At 44.6% G+C, this 24,380-nt stretch overlaps 1 protein-coding gene across 1 annotated transcript; it reads left to right on the plus strand.

Annotated features, from left to right (window-relative positions):
- The first annotated feature begins 11,113 nt into the window (after nucleotides 1-11,113).
- Nucleotides 11,114-23,560, plus strand: Rbm22 (RNA binding motif protein 22). The gene is made up of 11 exons (XM_059246057.1): nucleotides 11,114-11,251; nucleotides 11,622-11,675; nucleotides 14,263-14,292; nucleotides 14,898-15,030; nucleotides 16,215-16,315; nucleotides 17,074-17,246; nucleotides 17,898-18,098; nucleotides 20,174-20,338; nucleotides 21,320-21,408; nucleotides 21,571-21,702; nucleotides 22,614-23,560. Exons 1-11 carry the CDS (start codon nucleotides 11,198-11,200, stop codon nucleotides 22,742-22,744), a joined length of 1,263 nt encoding a protein of 420 aa, XP_059102040.1. The 5' UTR covers nucleotides 11,114-11,197; the 3' UTR covers nucleotides 22,745-23,560.
- Nucleotides 23,561-24,380: the final 820 nt, after the last annotated feature.

Genomic DNA, 24,380 nt, shown 5'->3' on the forward strand with positions numbered 1-24,380 from the left:
CCTGCTGTTCGTGCCGCAGCGTTGGTCTCTGTTCCAACTGCTTTCGGCATTCCATTAAGGATAACCTAGTAATTATAACCCTTCACTTGCCGTGGCTCTCACTTTGCTGTTGATTTCCATGTGACAGAGAAGTAGGATTGTCAGTGTCTGTAACTTTGTGGTGACAGGACCTGACTTTCTTAAGGCACTCCGTTTGTCTCCTGTAAAGGACTACAGTATACCTACCCGTTGTCCTTCATTTTCCTCAGTAGTACAGGGACTTTAAGGATTTGAGTTGCAAGCAATTACTATCTTGAAGTTCCATTGTTTTAATATTACCCTAATATTCAGGGGCTAATGCTGCCGCAGGGAGACAGCCTTTATAGATCTCACTCTCTGCCCTTCTCTACTCTGGTTTTGTTTTGTTTTGGGGGGTGGGTGGATTTTGTTTTTGTTTGGTTGGTTTTGGTTTTTGGTTTGTTGTGTTTTTTTTCCATTTATTTTTTCACATAGGTTCCCTCCATGTAACTCTGGCCTGGAACTCCATATGTATACCAAGCTAACCTTGAACTCACCTGCTAGGAGTAAAAACACTTGTCACCACACCCAGCTCTCTGCTCTGTTGTGTAATTCAAGGAATGTTCTAATGTTGTGGGGTTTGGAAAGAGAGCCAAGACAGTTTAAATGGACATACTCAACTCTGGGATTCAGAGAACATTTTAAACTTTGCCTTTTTAGCATGATATAAACTAAAGTTTTTCCACTGAGCTGAAGGAGAAATTAGCCATCAGTCTCTTAAATCCAAAACTGGATGTTAAAAAGAGCTTTTCCCTTGGTGGGTGTAAGACTTCTTGTGCTGGATCAAGTGAGACCGTTTTGATTATAAGCCACAGCAGTTGAGCAGGGAGCCAGAGTGCTGGCCTAACCCCAGACATGCCGTTTCTCTCAAGTTCTAATGTTGAGTTGCAAACCTTGATTTCTGGGATGTTTTCTAAAACGAGTTGAAAGTAGACCAGCTGCACCACTTTCCTTAAAGTGTTCCTAGCACATGGCCAACAGACCTTGGAAGAAGTTCCTGTTTACAAACCCCGCTTTGGTTTTCATTTTCTGTCTTTAGGAGCTTTGGTTTGGTTTGTTTTAAGGGATAGAGAATCTGGACTACAGATAGAAAATAGTCTTTGTTAGTTCCCCTTAAAAGAGGAAACTAGGAAGCTATTGAAAGACATTATCTTATTTAAGATCAAGCCAATTTTATGAAACAATATTCTCACAGAGTAATATATTTACCTCAGTATAAGAAAATACTGGTCTCTGATGTTATGGGAACAGTAAAGTTTAACCTCATAGAAGCTGGAGCAGGAAGTTGGGTAATTACAAGTTTCAAACTACAGAAAGTGATTTGTTTTTTATAACTTCACAAAGCCTCAAGTTCGAGCCTTCTGTGAAACCATTCCTCAGTGTCTGCTTGGGTCGGGGGGAATCAAAGTGCAGATGGCTTCCTAAGTCCACACATTGTGGAGACAGGCACAGTTGTCTGCATGCCTTTATGCAGTGAAACTGATACTCACTCCCCAGAAAATGTTGACGTATGGGTCTGCTCCTGGGTGATAAACACAAAAACACTTCTGAACATACAATTTCTGTTTAAGAAGTCAAGTTAACTTACAAATAACCGCTGTTGGCTGTTTCAAGGTGAGTTTAGTGTAAGCTGGTCTTGTGTTCTTAGAAAAGGTTCAGCACCTGCAGCTGGTGAATTAGGAGTTGCGCCGACCGATCACCCTTCTGGTATTAGATCAGGTGCAGCTGTAGCTGGTGAATTAGAAATTGTGTCTGTGGCCCTTCTGATACTAGGTCAGTGCAGGGTTTTTATTACTAGTCAGTGTGCACCAGGACACAAGAGTCGGGAGTCCTTAGCACTTGAAACTACAATTTGGAAACTTAAAGCTAAGTTACTTTGGGTTTGTGAATTGATTTATACACCAAAATTTTCTTTTGTTCCAAATATATGCTATAGGCATACTGCACTAAATGCCACTGCATCTTTGTAATAAGCATCCTTCTTGGCTCCTTTTGGGGATGAGAGGCACTCCTTGACTTATGAATAACAAGTTACTGTTTTGCCTTATTGCTTAATGTAGTGAAATAAAGCGACAAAACTTGAGTGTGTCTCCTGTTTGATTTCACAAGTACTGGTTAGAAAGCTACATAACTCGGGGCCTAAAGATCAGTTCATAGATACGACTCTGTGGTAGACACCCTTCCCCCCCCCCCCCTCTCTCTCTCTCTCTCTCTCTCTCTCTCTCTCTCTCTCTCTCTCTCTCCCCTCTCTCTCTTTTAAATTGTTTTTATTTGGGGGAACATAGGCCAAAAGAGGGAAGCAGATCCTTTGGCGCTGGAGTTACAGGTGGTTCTGAGCCGCCTGCTGGGAACTGAACTGTCCTCTGCAGATGTTCTTGACTGCTGAACGGTCTCTCCTGCCCCTTCCTCCATTTCCTTATGTGAATTAACTTGATAGAGTAATTCACCAAGCCCTGCTCCGTGGTGGTGCATGCCTTTAATGCTGGTGGCACTAGAGAGGCAGAGGCAGGCAGATCTCTTGTGAGTTCAAGGCCAGCCTAGCCTATATAGTGAATTCTAGGACTCTGTATAAAGACTCTATCTCAAAAAAAAAGAAAAAAAGTAATTCCCTGGTACATACGGGTGGATGTTGCTTGAGCTTATGCACATGTTTTCAGATGCATTGGTTGTGTGTTAGCTATGTACCAGCTTTTATCTCCTGGTTCATTATTCGCAAAGGTATCCTTTGAAATATACAAAATGGGGGATCTCCTATCCTAGCTTTCCCCATTGTGAGTAGCCAGCATCAAAGAACCTGATTACTCAAATCTGTTTTTAGTGCATTTCTCTACTGAAGCCAGAAAGGATCTCCGTCACTTAAAACAGGATGTGAACAAACTCCTGGTGCTTGAGAGGTGAGCTAACATGGACTCCTTCGTGGAGAGCTCTTTCTAGCCACTCAGCATCCTCTCACCCACTCCTGACGGGGCCTTTGCCCTACTAGTGTCCTGCTGGCCCCTCCAGGGACCCCCGTTGCCTGGATTCTGACTCTCCTGGGCATCTGCCTCAAAAGCAACTTGGAAAACCAAGGACCTGGAAGCTGAAGTTAAAGAAGATCCAGGTGACATCTTTTGAACATAGGTGTTGTTCAAATCTTAAAAGGTCTTAATAAAAGACCCAGAGCCAGATGTCAGGGTGAAAGCTGATGAGAGAAGCAGAGCAAGCCACAGCCACCACCTCTTACCTCACCAACTCCACGAATCCTCTGACTGAAATCCTCTTGAGTCTTCACCCGAAAGGGTCTCAGCTGAACTGCTTTAGTTCCAGTTTCCTCATGCCTTATATACTTTCTCTGCCCTGCCATCACTTCCTAGGATTAAAGGCGTGTGTGCTTCCCAGTACTGGGATTAAAGGTGTGTACCACCACTGCCTGGCTCTGTTCCCAGTGTGGCCTTGAACTCACAGATGGATCTCTGCCTCCGGAGTGATAGGATTAAAGGTTTGTGCCACCACTGCCTGACCTCTATGTCGAATCTAGTGGCTGGCGCTGTCCTCTGATCCCCAAATAAGTTTGTTAGGGTACACAACATATCACTACACATAGGGCAAGTTAAATAAGATCCAAGTGGTATCTTGGTGTTGGGTTTATTTGACTTATGCTTCCAAATCACTGTTCATCACTGAACGAAGCTAGGATAGGAACTCAAACAGAGCAGGATCCTGGAGGCAGGAGCTGATGTTAAGGTCATGGAGGAGTGCTGCTTACTGACTTGCCCATGGCTGGCTTGCTCAGCCTGCTTTCTTACAGAACCCAGAACCACCAACCATGCCGTGTTCCCACCCACAATGAGTTGGGTCCTCTCACGTGAGTCACTAGTTAAGAATATGCCCTACAGGCTTGCCTACAGCTTAATCTTATGGAGGCATTTTCTCATTTGAGATTCCCTCCTCTGATGATTCGCGCTTGTGTCAAGTTGACATAAAACTAGCCAGCATGATGGTTTGTTTTGAGACAGACTCACTTTGTAAAGCCTGGCTGTCCTGGAGCTCACAATGCTGACCAGGCTGTCCTCAAATTCAGAAATCAGCCTCATCTGCCTTCCAAGTGCTGGAATTAAAGGTGTCACTATGCCTGGCCATAAAATGTGTGTGTGTGTGTGAGAGACAGACAGAGAGACAGAGAGACAGAGACAGAGAGTGTGTGTGTGTGTGTTCGAACTGTCCTCTGCAAATCTTAATTGCTGAACTGTCTTCTGCCCCTCCCTTCATTTCTTTATGTGAATTAACTTGATAGAGTAATTCACCAAGCCCTGCTCCGTGGAATGTTAGGCCACAGGGAGGGGCAGCCCCCGTAGAGGGATCAGCCACACTTTATATCCTATCTACCACCTTCCTTAAGCTGCTAAGCTCCTAGCATGAAGCAGCCCAGTGGTGGGGTTGGACAACAGGATTAACTCCCTGAATTATACATATCCTTAAATCCTATCTAGTACTGTCATTGATCTGCTAAGCTGAGAGAGCCCTGCCCTCTAAAGTCTATAAATACAAGGAATTCCTGTGTTCTGCAGGTTGCTATTGGCTCTGTCCCAGATTCCTGGGCTACCAGTGGCCAGCATGATTAAAGGGCCTGACTGCCTGAAATAATAAATGGTAGGAAACGATGCAGATTCCAAAGTGGCTCCCCATCCAGTGCCCCTTTACCTGCGCCCACAGTTGTTCTTTTCCTCCTGTTGCTGTAGGTGAACTGTTTGTTCCCCATCAAGCCAGCAGCCCCACCTCTTCCCATTCTAGGACGTCATTTCATCAGCCCCCTCACCTGCACCCTCTCTATCAGCATATGCATATGAGGTCCTACGTAACCTATGGCTCATACCCTCACCACAGTTGGTTCTTTCCTCAAATGTTCCCTGACTGCCCATGTAATGTCCACTGCCTTCTCCAAAACACATCCCCTAGGTCCCTTCTTTGCTGCATCTCCCCCGGACCCCCATCCCCAGCAAGAGTCACCAACAGACTGCCCACTGGTTCCTTTCCTGCCTCACTATCCCAGAGCCGTTAAGGTAGGGATTATTTTTATACTTGTATTTGCAAAGCCTACAACAAAGTTTGCCAAATAGTAGACATCCCTATCTTGGCTGAATTAATGTAAATGGATGTTCTGCCTGCATGTATGTCTTGTACATGTGTGCGGTGCCCATGGAGGCCAGAAGAGGGTGTCAGATACCCTGGAACAGGAGATTCAGGCAGTGGTGAGCTGTCATATGGGTGCTCTGAAAGAGCAGTCAGTGCTCTTAACCACTGAGCCATCTCTCTAGCCCATTTTGTCATTTTGTATTCTATCAGGTGTTTTTATCAAATGTTTTGTGCTTTCTTATGGTGTCTTCTCAATTTAGAATATTCTTCTCTCTCTTTCTGCATGTTAGGATTACTTCTCCCATCTAAATGTAATTTTAGCCGGGCGGTGGTGGCGCACACCTTTAGTCCCAGCACGTGGGAGGCAGAGGCAGGTGGATCTCTGTGGGTTCCAGGCCAGCCTGGTCTACAGAGCGAGTTCCAAGACAGAAACCTTGTCTTGAAAAACCAAAATAAATAAATAAATTGTAATTTTAATCCACAATACTGACCTCTCCAAGGCAGGTACATCTTTTTTTCTTGCACTGTGGGGTTTTATATGTACCTAGCTCTTCTAATGGGTTGCAAACTCCCTGAGAACAATTCTAGGTCTGTTGTGTTAGGTCTCAGTGCACAGATCCAGAAATGATACACTTGGCTTAGTTCAAGGATTTCTATTAGTTTAAAAACCAGCATTCCTCAAGAACTTGTGAAATGGACTCCCTTCCATAAAAGGAATCATCTCCCTTGCCTCTGGCAGAAGGGATATATGGCTCTCCATTGACATACATCTGTGGTTGCATATCCCTCAGTCCCTGCTCACATGTACCTGTTATGCATCTCAAGGCTTCACTAGCCTCCTGGCCCCTTAGACCTCCTCGAGTCCTCCCCACTGCGACATAACCCCTTATAACCGACAGGACTCTCCCACCACTTCTGCTGTCATCTCTGCTGCCCTGGCCCTGGCCATGTCCAGCTGTTTCTTTTTCTCTCAGCTCTGAACTTTTCAAGATGCCTATGGATATTCTCGCTCTCCCTTATTTACAGTATAAACCTTCTCACAAATAATGGAGCGGCCATTTCAGTGCCTTGTTTACTGCACCCCTCGAATACACATTGGTCATCTGTTTCTTCTACACTCCATTCAAAGAGCAACCAAGAGCAAATTCCAACCCTCAGGCAATTGCATTTCAGCCATGCTTCATATATGATCTTTTCTGTAACCATAAATGCTGTGATTTCAAGAATGCACCAGCCAGGACTAAAGAGATGAGTCATGGCTGCGTCCAGAAGACCTGTGTTTGATTCCCAGAACCCACGTGGCAGTTCACAACTGTCAGGTCCAAATTCTGGCTGTTAGACAAATGTAGTCAGGATTTTCTTTGGACCACCAACCAGCTCCCAATTAAAGACACAGAGAGAGCCGGGCGTTGGTGGCGCACGCCTTTAATCCCAGCACTCGGGAGGCAGAGCCAGGCGGATCTCTGTGAGTTCCAGGCCAGCCTGGGCTACCAAGTGAGTTCCAGGAAAAGGCGCAAAGCTACACAGAGAAACCCTGTCTCGAAAAACCAAAAAAAAAAAAAAAAACACACACACACACACAAAAACAAAGACACAGAGACTTATTATTAATTATGAATGCTTGGCCTTAGCTTAGGCTTGTCCCACTAGCTCTTTTAACTTAATTTAACCTGTTTCTGTTCATCTACATTTTGCCTCAGGACTTTTTACCTTTCTTTCATTCTGTATGTCCTACTTTCCTGCTTCCTCTGTGTCTAGCTGGCCCACCCCTGGTGTCTCTTTTTCTTTCTTTCTCTGAGCCTAAATTCCTCCTCCTACTTACTCTTCCTGCCCAGAAGTCCTGCCTATACCTCCTCCCTCTCTATTGGCCATTCAGCTTTTTATTAGACCAATTGGGTGCCTTAGGCAGGCAAGGTAATACAGCAACACATCTTTACATAGTTAAACAAATAGTCTGCAACAGACAAAAGCCAGCATTCCTCAGGAACTTGTGAAGCTGGTGCCCCTCTACCAAAAGGAGCCATTTCCTTATCACTAGCAGAAGGGACAAATGGCTATCTGGGGTGCCTATTAGCACACCAAAGTGCATGCTGGCCTCCAGGCTCCTTCAGTATCACAAGTTCCTGTTACACATTTCAGAGTCTATGCTGGCATCCTGGCTTTTCTCACCCCTTACCCTAAACTTCTCCAGCTCAAGGGCCTCCCTCCCCTGGGCTACTCACTTCCTCCAGCTACTCATTTCTCCTTAAAAATGTGCTATTTCGGCTACGTGCTCTCTTGATCTTCTTGTCCTCTCTTGGTCCTCTCTTCTGTCTTTCTTTCTTGCTCTCTCCCTCTCTCCTCTCTTGGCCAGGTCCAGTCTAGTGACCATTTTCAGTCGAATACTTTCTCTGACTGCTCTGGACTCTTCCAGATGCCTCTGGCTGTTCTCTCCCTCATATCTACAATTAAAACCTGCTTAACCATACCTCGGAGCAGCCACATCTTCAGTTTATACAACAACCATGTGTAACTCCAGTATCAAGGGAACTGACACCCTCTTCTGGCCTCCATGGGCACTGCACACACATGGTGCACAAACACACATTAAAAAAAAGTTAAGACCAATATCCATTTCATGCCTAAAAATCAACACTCTATACTCTCCCTCCCTTAACCCTTGCATTCTTTCTATCATTGTTCTTGTTTGTGTGTGTGTGTGTGTGTGTGTGTGTGTGTGTGTGTGTGTGTGTGTGTTTATTTTGTTTTGTTTTTAAGGCATGTTCTTACTATGTAGCTCTGGCGGTCCTAGAACTCACTATGTAGATCAGGCTGGCCTTAAAAGAGATCCACTTGCCTCTGCCTCCCAAGTTCTGGGATTAAAGACATATGCCACTATGCCTGGCCTGGTTTGTTGGTTTGTTTGTTTTCTTTTTTTTTCAATAAAGATTTTTTTTATTAAGAGATTTTTCTATGCTGGCCTGTTGTTTTTAAGGCTTCATATTTAATTAAAATGATTTGACTGCAGAAGCTTCTGCCTATGGTATAGGTATGTGTAAAGAGTGTTACCTCTACTCAAAAACACAGTGGAGGGTCTGGAGAGGTTGTTCAGCAGCTAAGAGTGTGGACTGCTCTTACAAAGGACCTAAGTTAGATTCCCAGAACCCACTAAGTTGCTCACAACCCCCTATAATCCCAGCTACAAGGGGACCTGATGCCTCTGGCCTCTGTGGGCACCTACACTCATGTGCACATATCCACACAGAGACACATAATTTAGAATTTTTAAGTGAATGTTCAAAAATCATAAATGTTCTTGTATGAGAGCTGAAGTGGCAGGGCAGTCCAACAATCTAGATTCTGAGAAGGGACATAATTCTCTAAGACAGAGGACACGCAGTGTATGAGTTCCTTTTCTATCACTGTGACAAAACACTGTAACCAAGACCACTTATAAAAGAACATGTTTATTTGGGCCTACAGCTCCAGAGGGTCATAGTCCATGATGGTGGAGCAAAGGCATGGGAGCAGGAACAGCTGTGAGCTCACATCTCAAAATGCAAGCAGGAGGCCGAGAGATCAGTAGAGATAGGAAGCTTTTGAAGCTGCCCCCTCCCCATGATGCACCTCCTCCAAGGCCACGCCTCCTAATCATTCCCAAACAGTTCAACCGAGGTCCAAATATTGAAACACATGAACCTATGGAAGGCATTCTCATTCAAACCACCATATAGAGCAGATATGGATAGGAGTGAGGAAATCAACCAAAATATTCAGCAATTAAGGAATTGCTAATGGCCAAATAGGAGCCAATATGATACCATGTAACTCGGTAATCCTAAGACTTGAAGAGAACTAACTTGTGCACACTCACAAGCTCTAAAACCTCCAGAGGTGGCAAGTTTGTGAGAGTGTTGCTTGGTTTAGGGGAATATAGCAGGCATGCTATAGGAGAGACATAAATTTTGCCTCCCTCCCCAAGCTCTCATAAAAAATAAAAAAAACAGAAAGGCTGAGCCGCTGGAAAGGAAAAGAAAGATCCGTCTCCCCAGATAAAGGCACATTGCTGCTGAAGCATAGATAGATAGATAGATAGATAGATAGATAGATAGATAGATAGATACAGACAGACAGATGGACAGACAGTGTCCCTGGGAAAGACAAGATTCAGTTCTGAGATAACTCTATACCAACACCCTCTGTCCAATACTGTAGGAAGGGCAGAGACTTCTCCTGCTTTAGAAGACAATGTAGACAATGTAAGCCAAAGTGAGATATGAAGCCTAAAGCCAAATAGTACCAAGATGGAAGTTAAACACAGAAGATGTCCGGACCAAGTAAAAGAACCGTGTCCTGGATAATTACCATCTCCGCTAGATTCAGACTGGCTACTCTGAGATCTTTGGTATTTTTCCACAGTGGAGAAATGTCTATCTTGGCTAACGGTTATTAAAAAGTTTTAATTATCTTTTTTAACTTCTAGGAATTAAGAGTAGTAAATATTCAGAAACTGTTCGCTGAGGTGAAATAAATATAAAGGAAGGAAGAAGGAAAGAAGAAAGGAGAAGAGGAGGGGAAGAAGCTGAGAAAGGATTTCTAAGACCCAGTCATAAAGCCTACTAAACACAAACTGAATTGTAAGAAGGAACAGAACTCCTTTATCTCTGTACTACCAATCCAGCAAAGAGGAACATGCTTCAGTTTCTGGAAGCTTGGCAAGGGTACGAAAGGACATCTCTACTGTGCAGACATAAGCTGAAGGATGAAGCATGGGCATTTGAGAAACCTAAAGAACAATGACAGAGGATAGGAAAGCCACGATACACTGACAGGAAACATCAAAACAACACAATCCAGACCCAGTTCAGTTGACTAGATCGTTCAAACTCTACACCATGGGGCTCAATAGGACATAATCCATCTTAAATCCAGGAGGATCTGTATAGGGACAGAACATAAATCAGTCATTACTGTAGGCTGAATGTGGGGCTCAGTTGACTGCCTACAAGCACATCAGAACTTTGGGATGATGAAAGTGTATGGTGAATGTATGTAAAAAAAAAAGTCATAACTGTACAAGAAAATCTTTGATTGATTAGGTCAAATATTAAAATGATCAAGCCTGGTGGCACAGACCTATAATCCCAGCTACATGGGAGACTGAGGAAAGAATATTACAAACTCAGATAGGGCCTTCCTGGGCTACAGAGGTAGTTCAAGGCCGGAGAGCAACTTAGTGAGACCCAGCCCGGAGATAAAAAGAAATATAGAAAGGGACATGATAGTGTATGCCTTTAACCTCAGCACTCAGGAGGCAGAGGAAAGTGGATCTGTAGTTCCAGGCCAGCCTAGTCTACATAGGAAGTTCAAGACTCCATATTGTGACCCACTCTCAAAATATTCGTAGAATGGTTGAGAGTTTAAAAACTCGAAAGCGCTGACTTATAGGACCTGTTTCATGTCGGAAGTTAGAAAAACTAATGTCTTGGGATCTGTGGATTCATCGGTTTTTAGCTCCAGGACCTTAAAAAAAAAAGTTAATTCATCTTAATCTCAATTTCCCTTTTTTATAAAAGAGGAATCAGCATCCTAGCCATAATGGTAAGGTGGCAACATAAGATAAAGGATTATCTAGCTACATTCCTGATAATGAATCCGCTTCTAGCATAAAGAATGCCAAGTGATTCGTTGTCGTCTGCAGTACACTTACTAGACGTTCTGTGCTTTTGGGTGCTAAATATAACAACGGAAGGGCCACTGGGAACATGAGAGGCGCAGGCGTCAGCGCCTGGCTGCGACTAACCGCGTCCCGACCCCAGCCTCGGCCGGTGGCCCCGATCCGTCGCTTTATTCGTCGGCAGCCAGGACGCGGGCCGGGCAGCCGGGCGGAAGCGCCGTGGACGGCCGCGCCCTGACGCGAGGCCCCGCCCCGCGGCCGCCCTAGGCGCGCAGATTAGACGTAGCGCGGCGCCCGCCCGCCCGGAGCCTGCCGGGATTGTGGCGGTCGGTCTCCCGAATCGGAAGCCGGCGCGGCCGCGGGACTCCCGATATGGCGACCTCTCTGGGTTCCAACACCTACAACAGGCAGAACTGGGAGGACGCGGTGAGTGCGCGCCGGAGAAGGACGCGGGGGCGGCGAGGCCGGGCGGGATGGGAGACTGTGCCCCGGGCTGCGGCGGGATCGGCCAGAGCCGCGCTGTGCGGCCTAGCTCGGCGGGGCAGCCGGGAGGAGAGCCCTCGTGCGGCGGACCAGGGTCCCGGGACTAGCGCTGTCCACCCGGCGACTCCACACTTCCCAGATGCTTTCTTCTTTTCCGCTTGCCGGAAGTGCAGACAGCGCCCCTTCCCGCTCCGCGGCCAGTGCCGGGAGCTGGGGCTCCTGCCAACCTTGCACCCTTCCCCGCCCCAGAAAGTGACTGAGGGAACAGGGTCTTCGGGACTTGATCTTCAATCAGATTTCCCATTTTCTCCAGGACTTCCCCATACTGTGTCAGACGTGTCTTGGAGAAAACCCATATATACGAATGGTGAGTGCTTGCCTGTGCAGCGGGAGTGAACTGTACATTATATCGTGGTCCTTGCACGCCGATTGTAAAGTATTTCTCTTGACCATTAGAAGAATTGATGCTCTTTTACTAACCCAAAGTACGGGACAACTTGCAAGGTAATGCCATGCGTACTTCCTCTCCTAGACACTGAGCAATAATTCTGTAATGTAGGAGACGTAACGTAACAGCTAATACTTGTTGAGCATCTACCTGGAAAGTAGGTCTGTTGACGGGAGAGTATGTCTTTATGTAGTTCTGCTTCCTGACTCCTAGTCCCTGTGCCTTCGCAGTTACCTTCTGAGCAAACTGTAGAAACTTGGCTCTGACTTCCTCCTACTTGATTTGGGCACTGGGAAAACCATTAGAAATTTTGGTTTTCACGCCAAAAGAATTTGATATTCAACCTGTCAGTTAACACTTATGAGAGATCAAATTGCATGTCCACGTTCTAATGTAAAATCATAGTTTTTTGTTTATTTGTTTGTTTTTTGTTTTTTGTTTTTCGAGACAGGGTTTCTCTGTGTAGCTTTGCACCTTTCCTGGAACTCACTTGGTAGCCCAGGCTGGCCTCGAACTCACAGAGATCCGCCTGGCTCTGCCTCCCAAGTGCTGGGATTAAAGGCGTGCGCCACCACCGCCCGGCAAAATCATAGTTCTTATATTGACTCTAATATTTTTTTTTTTATTATTGATAGACATAATTGGTTGTAAAACAAAGATTCCTAAACTGGCCATGAATGAGGATTCTTGCCTTTGATCCCAGCTTTTCGGCAAGTGGATCTCTTGAGTTCAAGGCCATTCAGGTCTGCAAATCAAGTTCCAGGCTATCCGCTGTCCAGGGCTGTGTATTGAGACCTTGTCTTTTTCCTAAAGCACCATTCTCCCCCACTGTCTACCTCCTTCAAACCAGTGGTCTAGAGAACTATGCTGGAAAAAAAGCTGCCAACCAAAGTTCAGGAGTAGATGCTTTGGAAAGCCATTCCGGCTTTAGGTGCCGCCATCTCCAGGCTTGATTTTCCTCGACCAAGCCAGCCCCACCAAGCACATAAGGTCTACCAGCCAGGTGGTTGGATTGATGTTTAAACCAGTTTCCTCAAAGAGTGGTCAAAGGGAAACATGTGCTGGAAATTGGAAGTTTTCACCTAGAAAACAAAATAGCCCTTGAAATAGCTATCTCCCAGAACTGATTATTATTTTTTAGGTTAGTGTACAGAGTAATGGGTTTCATTTCGTCGTTTTTCATACATTTGTTTTCAGTAATTCCCTCTTCCACTGCCCTCCACCTTTCTTCCTGCCCCTTACTGGCTAGTTTTCTGACTTCCCTCAGTTTACCCTTCTTTCTCTTTTGGGGGGATGGGGTTGGGAAGTTCGAGACAGGGTTTCTCTGTGTATCCCTGGCTGTCCTGGAACTCACTCTGTAGGTTGGCCTCAAACTCACAGAGATTCTCCTGCTCCTGCCTCCCAAGTGCTGGGATTAAAGTCTTTCATCACCATGCCCAGCTGCCCTTCTTTCTAATACCTGTTTTGTTGTTGTTGTTGTTTTGGTTTTGGTTTTGGTTTTGGTTTTTTCGAGACAGGGTTTCTCTGTGTAGCTTTGAGCCTTTTCCTGGAACTCACTTGGTAGCCCGGGCTGGCCTGGAACTCACAGAGATCCGCCTGGCTCTGCCTCCCGAGTGCTGGGATTAAAGGCGTGCGCCACCACCGCCTGGCTCTAATACCTGTTTTATTATCCAGCTTCCAAACACACACACACTCTTCCCATCCAGGATCCCTTTTCTAGTTCATGATCTACACATACACAGGAACAATTTGAAATCTAGGTTCCACGTGTAAGAGAAAACATATGGTGTTTCCATTAGAAATTTTAGTTCTTGAGAGGCAGAAGTAAATGTAAGAGTTGTAGCTCCAAAGATACTGACTTGGTATTAGTTCCATGTCCTCTTGGGAGAATATGACCTTGTTGGTTTATCTGTCTTAATTTCACTTCTCTTACTGTGATAAAATACCCTGACAAAAACAACTTAGGCGGGGGCAGTTATTTTGCCGTACAGCCCATCATTGTGGGGCAGTCAGGGCAACAGGAACTTGAAGCAGCTGGTCACATCACATTCAAGTCAAGAGCAGAGAGTGAATGCATGTGTGCATGCTGGTGCTGAGCCCCTTCTTCACGTACAGGATCCGGGGTCCAAACTCTTGGAATGGTGCAGCCCACGATCAGGCTGGCTCTTCCACATCAGTTAAAGAAAGCAAGACACACTCCCATAGACATGCCCACCGGCTGATGTGGTCTAGACAGTCCACCATCAGGACTCTTCCTTGCTTATTCTAGGTTATGTCAAGTTGACAATTAGATTTAACCTTCCAGAATCCCTTACCATACCCCAACCTTCCAGAATCCCTTACCATGACTTAGGTTTGGTTTGATTAGCTTTATTCACAATGCCAGGAATCTCCAGACACATCATGTTTTGTACTTGGGGTGGCGGGGGTAAAAAACAGATACCTGGGTTAGTTTTATTTGTTTGTCTGTTTTTTCTTCTGTAATTCCAGTTCTTTTCTGTTTCAGACCAAAGAAAAGTATGGAAAAGAATGCAAAGTAAGTATGTCTATTAAGAAGTAACTGTTTCATTTTCTTGATCCCTTTTCTTCCCTGTATTCTACCAAAGTGGCTTTGTACTTACTAACTTTTGAGGTCCCTCAGTCAGAGTTCACACTCACAGCTTTCATGTGTCATTGATATATTCAGTGGCTGACAACTAGTATTGGAAATAAGAAAAGGACCCTTTTAATGTAGATTCATAAACAGGTGTCTGAATCTGCACTGATGACCATGAGTTAGTGTCCCAGGTGTTGTTTGACTGCTACACAGAAGCATTTAAGCTGAAGAGGGGGGTTGGGGCTGTTACAACATTCTCAAAGAGATAATATTTCCTGCTTTGCTTTCCCTGTTCCCCACCAAAAACACAGAGTCAGATTCTTAATGTTTGCCGCTAGGTGGTAGGGCTTTGACTTTCTGGATATTTATTTCTGTACTTTGTGAGCTTTTTAACTGATAGAAAAGAGAAAGTAAATGGAGTTGAGGGTTAGCTGGCATTTAGATTAGGTGGTTGCTAAGGTCAACTCTCCATACTTAGTAAATCTGGATTGAGTCCAGGTCAGGACCATTAACATTCTATTCTATGGCTCTTGATGTGTATTCAGATCTGCGCCAGACCATTCACAGTGTTTCGCTGGTGCCCTGGGGTCCGCATGCGCTTCAAGAAGACTGAAGTGTGCCAAACCTGCAGTAAATTGAAGAATGTTTGTCAGACCTGCCTGTTAGACCTAGAGTACGGTATGTTTGCCACATCCGCTAGACCTGGAAGTGTACACGTGCCCTAAACAAGACACCAGCCTGATGCCTCCTACTTCTCCCCATCACTGGTTCTGATCCCGCCGTAGAATGTCTGCTGTGATCTGCTTTTCCCAGGTGTAAACTCACAGTTAGGCTTCTGTGGAGTCCTTCTGAACAATAGTAGGAACTTCAGGAGCCATTGGGAAGAAATCAGAACTGGCCTACACCTCCATCTCTATAGCTAGTTGGGGTAAAAGGCGTTGTTCCTATGATAGGCTATTTCTTTGCCTAGTCCTTTTTCTTGATCTAAAACTTTCCTCACAGTCCCAACCAGAATTTCCTGAGCTAATTATGCTCTGGACACTGACACTTTCCTTTTCAAAAAAAGTAGTCTACCAGCAAGGGAAAGTGTGCACGTGTGTGTGTGTGTGTGTGTGTGTGTGTGTGTGTGTGTGTGTGTGTCTGTGTGTGTCTGTGTCTGTGTGTGTGTGTGTCTGTGTGTGTCTGTGTCTGTGTGTTTATGTTTATGTGTGCTAATCAGTTCTGGCTATATATTGTTTAATATTGATTCATGTTTGTCAGGAGCATTCAGGCCTGGAGTACAGTGACCCCTTAACATAACTGGCTATCCATAGGGCCTTCAAGACCAATCTAACAATAAACCATTGTGTTATGTGTATTTGAAATAAATTTGTTAAAGCTAGATACGTTATTAATTTGCCATGGCTAAAGTATTCTTTGAAGCGATTTTGTAAAACATTCACCTCACCAAATTCCATGACATCACAGGAATTTGGACAGTTTCTTAGGATGCTCTGTAGCAGTTGTTAGCCTGATGGTGCTAAACAGTTTGATTTAAAATATTGTAAACTGTCACCATTTTAAAAATCAAATTGTTTTTAATTATGTGTATATGTGGGGTGTACATATGAGTGCAGGGCAGAGTCCAGTAAAGGGTGTCATCTTCTGACACTGGAGTTACAGTGAACCACCCTGCATGTTAGAAGGAACGCCACTCTGGCCCTCTGCAAGAACAGTATGTACTCTTAACCACTGGACCATCTCTCTAGCCCCCACCAAGTAAGAAAGAGAAGGGAAGGATGATATTGTAGTTTATGTACATATTCAGTATGAATGTGTTTTCAAATCTATATGATGTTTTTTCCTCCATTTCTTTGTACCAGGCCTACCCATCCAAGTTCGAGATGCAGGATTGTCATTTAAAGATGACATGCCCAAATCAGATGTCAACAAAGAATATTACACACAAAATATGGAAAGAGAAGTATGTTTTTTATTTTAATTAAAATCTAATTGTATCACTTCCTCTCTCCAACCCCTCTAACCCCTTCCAACACCCCCATTGATGGCCTCTTTGATTATTATTGGTTTTGTGTGCGCATGAGCAAACATATAAATACAACCTGCTGAGTCCATTTAATGTGGCTTATGTGTATATGATTTCGAGGCTGACCACTTTGTATTGGATAACTAGTTAAGGAGCTCATCCCCAGAAGAGACTAGTTCTCTATCATCAGTCATTAGTTGCCTGTAGTTCTTTGTCTAGGAATGGGATCCATGAGATTTCCCCTTTTTGAATTAGTATATCTAGAACTTTTTTTTTTCCTTTTTTTCTTCTTTTTTTTCAGACAGGGTTTATCTGTAGCCCTGTCTGTCCTGGAACTCACTCTGTAGACCAGGGTGGTCTTGAACTCAGAAAGCCTGCCTCTTCCCCAATACTGGGGTTAAAGCCATACGCCACTACACCATCAAGTTAGTATATCTATTGTTCCTGTCTTTATTTAGGCAGCTGTATTGTTGGGATATCATGGTGTAGCTTCCCTGTCATTTCTAGGAAACACAATCTCCTACCAGACTTCCTGGTCCTCTGGCCACTTTCTTGATGTCATTGTTTATCTGGGGGGATATATTGTTTATGTGTGGTGCTGGGAATTGAATCCAGGGCCTTGTGATTGATGTAGTTTTGTATTTGATAGAAGTCCTAATGAATTGACAGCCAATAAAATTGTCCTCTTCGTGCAGATTTCTAACTCTGATGGAACACGACCAGTTGGCATGCTGGGAAAAGCTACATCCACCAGTGACATGCTGCTCAAATTGGCCCGGACCACACCGTACTACAAAAGGAATCGGCCCCACATTTGTTCCTTCTGGGTGAAAGGAGAGTGTAAGAGAGGAGAGGAGTGTCCCTACAGGTAAGAGCTAAGCCTTGCTTTCTGTATTTGCTTTCAGACAACTGATTAGTGGGAGACTCCAGCTTAAACTCATGCTTTAGCATCTAAAGCTCTTACAGTCTGTTTACATGTAGAGTATCTTGTGCAATAAAGCTTATTATATTTACAGGAGTCTAGCTAAATTATGTTTTCTACTTATCTACGAGAAATTGCTATATCATATAATATACATGCTGACCGAAGTTTCTAAGATAATTTAGTGCCATCATTTAAATGGTTTGAATAGCAAAGTATAGTTGAAGTCAAAATAAGACCAGACTTCTGCAGGCTACTTTTGTTTCAACTGAGACTGCCAAGCATCAGAATTAGGGGTTCCAGCTAATGATTTGTCAACTGTAACATGCACCCTCCATATATATGCCCTTTTTCTGAGGTGAAATCCATAGCTTTAATCAGATTCTATTCCAGCAGTGTAAGTGGATTACTTAGAGGATCGGGAAGTCTTTACATGGTATAGTAATCCCTTGGCATTTGCTCTCTTTAGTAACAGTATTTTTGTATAGACGTGGTTTCTAGTCTGAAAGGCATTTGAGGACTCTATCATGTAGCTACTATAGAGTGATCATTTTTCCCTTCGGTTCACTTTGTGCTGTTTTCATTGGTGAATCTTAGACATGAGAAGCCTACCGATCCAGATGACCCCCTTGCCGATCAGAATATAAAAGACCGGTACTATGGAATTAATGACCCTGTAGCCGATAAGCTTCTAAAGCGAGCTTCAACCATGCCTCGTCTAGACCCACCAGAGGATAAGACCATTACCACACTATATGTGGGTGGTCTGGGAGACACCATTACTGAAACAGATCTCAGGTTTGTGGGCGTCATTTCAAAATTCTCTTTGCTTTTAACCGCGTTGGAATAGTTTGCAAAAAACACCACCAAGCATGATAATTCTAAATCAAGTTCATTTTTTTTTTAGCCAGCCTATCATTGATACAAATGCTGACTGAAAATTTTATAAAATTCTTTTTTGTGATGCCAGTGTAGCTGCATTTCTCATGAGTGCTTTTTCGTGTTTGCGTCAGAAAATAAAATACGGGCCTAGTGGTCACTTGGATTCTTTTAATTACTGCGTATGTGCGTGATGTATGTGTAGGTCTGTGCAAGTGACTGCAAGTACCCAAAGAGGCCATAGGTGTTAGAGCCTCCTAGAGCTGGAGTTCCAGCAGTGGAACTCGGCATGGGTGCCAGAAGTCAAACTTAGTCCTTTGCAAGAGCAGCGTGTGCTCTTAACCTCTGAGTCATCTCTCCAGCCTTCTTTTTTGGGGGGTGTTGTTTCTTGTTTTGTTTTGTTTTGTTTTCCGAGACAGGGTTTCTCTGTGTAGTTTTGGTGCCTGTCCTGGATTTCGCTCTGTAGACCAGGCTGGCCTCAAACTCACAGAGAACCACCTGGCTCTGCCTCCCGAGTGCTAGGATTAAAGGTGTGCGCCACCAAGGCCTGGCCTAGTTTGAATTCTACACACACACACACACACACACTTGATTATTTATGGAGGGTAGCAAGCCCTGTGACTCTAAAACTTTTTTGTTTAAATTAGTGCCTTTTTAGCAGAGATTCTGATTTAATTTGTATTTCTGGCTTATTCTGTGCTTGACTAGATGAGATATCTCTCCCAGTGAAATGAAGTGGAGAAGAGGAGAAGAAACTCCTGCCCTTGGTGGCCTGTCTCCATCAAACCCCATCTCATTGAGCTAGTGATCTCCAGGGGCCAGCTAACTTTTTATAAAAGGGCTAGAGAAAATACTTTGGCTCCATGGAGCACATGTGATCTCTTCTGGATAGTGCTCCCTTTTTTGTTTGTTTTGGGGTTTGATACAGAGTTTCCTGCAGCTCAGGCTAGCCTGGAGAACTCAGATGACCTTAACTCCTGACCCGCTCGCCTCCCCCTCGTGGGTTCCCCCTCGTGGGTACTGCAGTGATAGGTGTTAGCCACCAGGCCTGACTTGTCGTGTTTATTTGTCTGTTCGTTTATTTATTTGTTTTGTTGTTTTGAGACAGGGTCTTGTCATGTAGCTTAGACTGGCCTGAAACTCACTGTTTTCCCCACTCTCTCGTACTAGGCTCTGTACGTGGGTCACCACACTTGGCTTTCTCCTTTGTCTTCCACTTTCTTCCTTCTCTTCAGTTTTAAACATTTTTTTAATTTCATTGATTATTTTGTATTTATTTATTTTTCCAGTGCTAGGAATTGAACTGAGGGCCTCATGCATCCCAGACAAGTATTCTCTGCCATTGAGCCACACAGTCCTCTTAAACTTTTTTTTTTTTTTTTTTTTTCCGAGACAGGGTTTCTCTGTGTAGTTTTGGTGCCTGTCCTGGAACTCACTTTGTAGCCCAGGCTGGCCTCGAACTCACAGAGATCCACCTGCCTCTTCCTCCCGAGTGCTGGGATTAAAGGTGTGTGCTACCACTGCCCGGCCTCTTAAACATTCTTGAAGCATTCTTGACTATGGCTGGGCATGGTAGTGTTTGCTTGCAGTCCCAGCTGAGGCAGGAAGATCACCTGACCCTGTGAGTTCAGAATTAACCTGTGTACCGTAACAAGGCTCGATCTCAAATGCAAACAGTCTTGGCTCATGGACCATAAGAGCTGTAGTTTACTAGGGGTAAGAAAGTATGGCTCTTGAGTAACCAAGTAAAGCACCTCCTCTCCTCCACAAGAAAAATCCAGAGATACATGAGAACTCTTCTTAAGTTTCCTTTTATCTCCAATAAGTAGCACCTACATTAGGGCCAGGTACAAGGAAAACCAAAAGACAGGCATGTGTCCCTGGGGCCACCTGTCTAGTGGTGGATCAGAACATTCTAAGTGTGTAGCCCGTCTGCATTTTCCAAGGCAGCATCTGGGTTGCTAACCTGTTCTCCTCGGCCTGTGTTCCTTCAGAAACCACTTCTACCAGTTCGGGGAGATCCGCACAATCACGGTTGTGCAGAGGCAGCAGTGTGCCTTCATCCAGTTTGCCACCAGGCAGGCTGCCGAGGTGGCTGCAGAGAAGTCCTTTAACAAGCTGATCGTGAATGGCCGCAGACTCAACGTCAAGTGGGGAAGGTATTAAGACTGTCCTCAACTGTGCTCTGACTTTATGTGTGTGCATGTTTGGCACACATGTGTCTGTGCACCACTTGTGGGCTTGTGCCAGAAGAGGGTGCTGGATCCCCCGGGACTGGAGTTACAGACAGTTAGGAGCCACCACGTGGGTGCTGGGAACTGAGCCAGTGTCCTCTGAAAGGCACCCAGGGCTCTTAACAGCGGAGCCATCCCTCCAGCCCCTTCTGTAGTGTTTGGGTGCTATGGCTGTTGGAAGCATCTTGACTTTAGAACTGTGTTCATGGTCTTGCTCCAGTAACCTGCTCCTTTGAAGGTTTTCGTGTTTTACAGCCACTGTGAGCCAAGCATAATGCCAGGTTGCCAGAGGTAGATGTTGAGGATTTCGGTTGCATCAGAGGCTGAGTGCTGAGGAAGTGGGGAAAGGGATAAACAGAAGAATATCTGTTTTGAGTTTGAAATTGACTGCGTAAAAGAGATAAATAACGTTCCCTAAATTTCGAAGGGGATTCTGTGTCCCTCTTGGAAGCAGAGAGGAGGTTGACAGCAGCTCCCTTGGTGGAATGCTCTCTCTATGCTGAGCACTTGCTGCCCACATGGATGTTGTCTTCTCTAGTGATGACAGTGGTTTGGGTTTGGGTTTTTTGAGACAGGATCTCTCTGTGCAGCCCATACTGTTTCGGACACACTCTGTAGACCAGGCTGTCCTAGAACTCATAGAGATCTGCCTGCCTCTATCTCCCAGGTGCTGGGATTAAAGGCGAGGGCCACCACACCTGGCCAATGACAGTAGCTTTGAACCCAGACCTTCCCACCATCAAAAACTTTGCTTTTCACCACCCTACACTTTGTCATCTGTGGGAGAAGAGTGTTTGCTAAAAAGGGCAGGAGTGATGGAACTCCATTTTCCTGGGGAATGAGTTAAGCAGGAGTGTGAAAGAAAGCCAGACAGGGTGCTGATGTCCTGTGCATGTATGTCTCCAGATCCCAAGCAGCCAGAGGGAAAGAAAAGGAGAAGGACGGAACCACAGACTCTGGGATCAAGCTAGAGCCTGTACCAGGACTCCCTGGAGGTGAGTGTGGACTTCTTGCTGATGCAAACTCAGTCTGCTGGGGTTTCTCTGTTAGGAGAGACTGGGCTTGACTCTGTCAGCTGTGCAGCAAACCCAGACATAAACAGTAGGAATGTGGTATTGATTGTCTGCCCTTCTAAGTGTCTGCTATCTCCTCTCCAGCTCTACCTCCTCCTCCTGCAGCAGAAGAGGAGGCATCTGCCAACTACTTCAACCTGCCTCCAAGTGGCCCTCCAGCAGTGGTGAACATTGCCCTGCCCCCACCCCCTGGGATCGCCCCACCCCCACCCCCAGGTAACTGCCTTCTTCCTTTCTGGCCCAGAAAAGTTCTTGTAAAAGTCCTGCACCTGAGTTGAGTCTGAGGCAGCTAGGTCCTTTGTGCTTGCTCTGTAGAAGTCTCAGGGCAAAGCTGGTAGGTGGAGAGTCCTGATTCTTTCCTCTTCTCCTGGACTTGTAGGAGAGGAAAGGTACCACTCTAAATCTGAGCATAGGTATCGTGGGTAGGAGTTACTGCATGATGGCCATCTGCCGCCAGTCTGTTCCTCATTGTAAATTTTGTCCTTGCTGTCCACAGCAAGATGTGGGCCTTGTATCAGGATGGGAATCAGTAAACTACTGCTTCTGTTAGAAAAACTTGCTACAAAGAGACTGTCATGTGAATATATGGAGTTGGTTATGGAATTGAGTTACATTTGGGCTCACATTCTTTATCCTGTCAGTGGCCACTAATAAACAGTTGAAGCAGTAGCACCCTGTGTGAATGTCCATGACATTGTGAATAATGTAGGAAACAGTGGTGGCTAATAATGTTGTTTTGATGGTGAGCCTGTATGTTTGAAGAAAGTCTTTCCATTCTGGAATGGAGCATTGAGGCTAGTGATGGCAGAAAGGATCTTAACATCAGCCTAGTTTCTTTCTGGTCTCCCACATCCTGATTGACTCCTGTCTGGTAGCATTTGCGATGTTTGATGAGTAGCAGACAGCTGGGTGACATACTAACAGGTGCATGAGTCTGAAGGTTTGGGGGCTGAGGGGGAAACCAAGGAGTAAAGGTAGATATTTCTAAGCAGGTCTTGTGCACTGACATTTACTTAACATTATGTCAGCCTGGATTTATGTGTAGGTGGTTTTGATCTTAGAAAGATTCACAGGTTTGGAAGGTTGTCAAGGGAACTGCAAGCCTAATTTTTTCTCTTCCCCATCAGGTTTTGGACCACATATGTTCCACCCAATGGGACCGCCTCCACCTTTCATGAGGGCTCCAGGACCAATCCACTACCCTTCTCAGGACCCTCAGAGAATGGGAGCTCATGCTGGAAAACACAGCAGCCCCTAGCACAGCATCACCACTCAGGGGCTCTGAGGAAGAAAGGGCGCTCTAAAATCCCAGTAAATGAATCCTGGGATAAGTATAATTTTCCTTGCTTTGTAGTTTCCATGGTAGCTGAATGTGTTCAGATGTGGGCAGCCAGAGAACACAGCTATGCTTCCCCACATGTATCAGAGGATCAGTGGGCCCAAAACAAGCTGCCATGAACACAGCTGCTTACCACCCTAGCAGTACTAAGACAGCCTTATGTGTGTTCCATGTCCACTTAGTGGGGAACGTACACATGGGTGAATCGGAGTAACTAATGGAGTTACTATCCCAATATGTTCGTTTTGTATCTTTTTGGGCGGGAGGCAAAAATTGACCTGCGATTTGAAAAAAAAAAAACTTTTGACCATTTTTATGTCTATTTGGTATTTTCTTTTATATCATCTAAAAAAAAATTTAGTACTAATCATTGTAGTGTCGTAAATGTGATTTAACCAATTTGAAGTCACACCCTCAGAGACAAGCAGAGACCAGAACCCAGCACAGCCGATATTTTCTTTGCTTTTAAAACTTCATGTTACTAAAGGAGTCAACTGATAATTTGACTTCTCCACACTGTCGGAAAAAGACAAAAGTAAAAACTTGCTTTTTATTCCTATTGGGTGGAAACCCAAATTTTATGGCGCTGCATATCATTGATGAAACCTGGTACCTGAGATGAGATGGTTTGAAAGAACTTCCTGTGAAACACTTTAATAAACTGAAAGGAAGAGCCTTGGCGTGTGTTTGCCTGGAGACTGTCCGCCTGCAGCCGGAACTTGGATCCTCAGCGTTCACCGTTCACCGTGTGTCTTCAGCGGCTCACCGTTCGCTGCCTCTGGGCAGGAGACTGTTCAGTCTTAGGATGTTTGGATTTAACTCAATTGTAGATGGTAAGGGAAATTTGATGTTGTATTGTATTCTTTGTTTTTAAATAATTAAAACGGGTCAATTTTCCAAATGTTTCTGGATTTCTGTTTCTTTTACCCTTTGATATTGAATTTGAAATTGGTAAAAGAAACAAGTTATACATGTGAATTTTTTAATCTTCAGACTTTTTTTTTTTTTTTTTTTTTTGGGTGGCAGTGGGTAGGTGGCATGCAGTTTGAGATGAAATCTCCATATATAGCTCAGGTTAGTCTTTCTTATAAGCCCCTTGAGTACTAGGATCACAGACCTGTGTTACAACATGTAAGTGTTTTGGGTTTTTTTTTTCCATTCCATGATGGTAAAAATACCCAGCCTTTTTAGTACTAAGAAGTTGGTAGTAGGGTTGAAATAAGAGCAGACAGAAAGCTGAGTATGGTGGTGCACATCTTTAATCTCAGCACTCGGGAGGCAGAAGCAGGCAGATCTCTCTGAGTTTGAGGCCAGCTAGTGCCACATAGTGAGTTCCAAGACATGGTGAGACCTTGTCTAAAAATAAAAACAAAACAACAAGAGCAAAAAAAAAGGAAGAGCATTCATAGTCTTGTCTGTGGCTTTTGATAGTAGTCTTAAGTGCTGTTCTTACACAGGCCATTGTAAGGAACCAGCCAGATCTAAAGGGTTTGATGCCATTTTTGTATCTAAAATCTGTAGAGCTTACGTGTGTAACTTGGAAAACAAGATTTAG

The sequence above is a fragment of the Peromyscus eremicus genome, chromosome 19 (assembly GCF_949786415.1).
Source record: "Peromyscus eremicus chromosome 19, PerEre_H2_v1, whole genome shotgun sequence".
NCBI lineage: Eukaryota > Metazoa > Chordata > Mammalia > Rodentia > Cricetidae > Peromyscus > Peromyscus eremicus.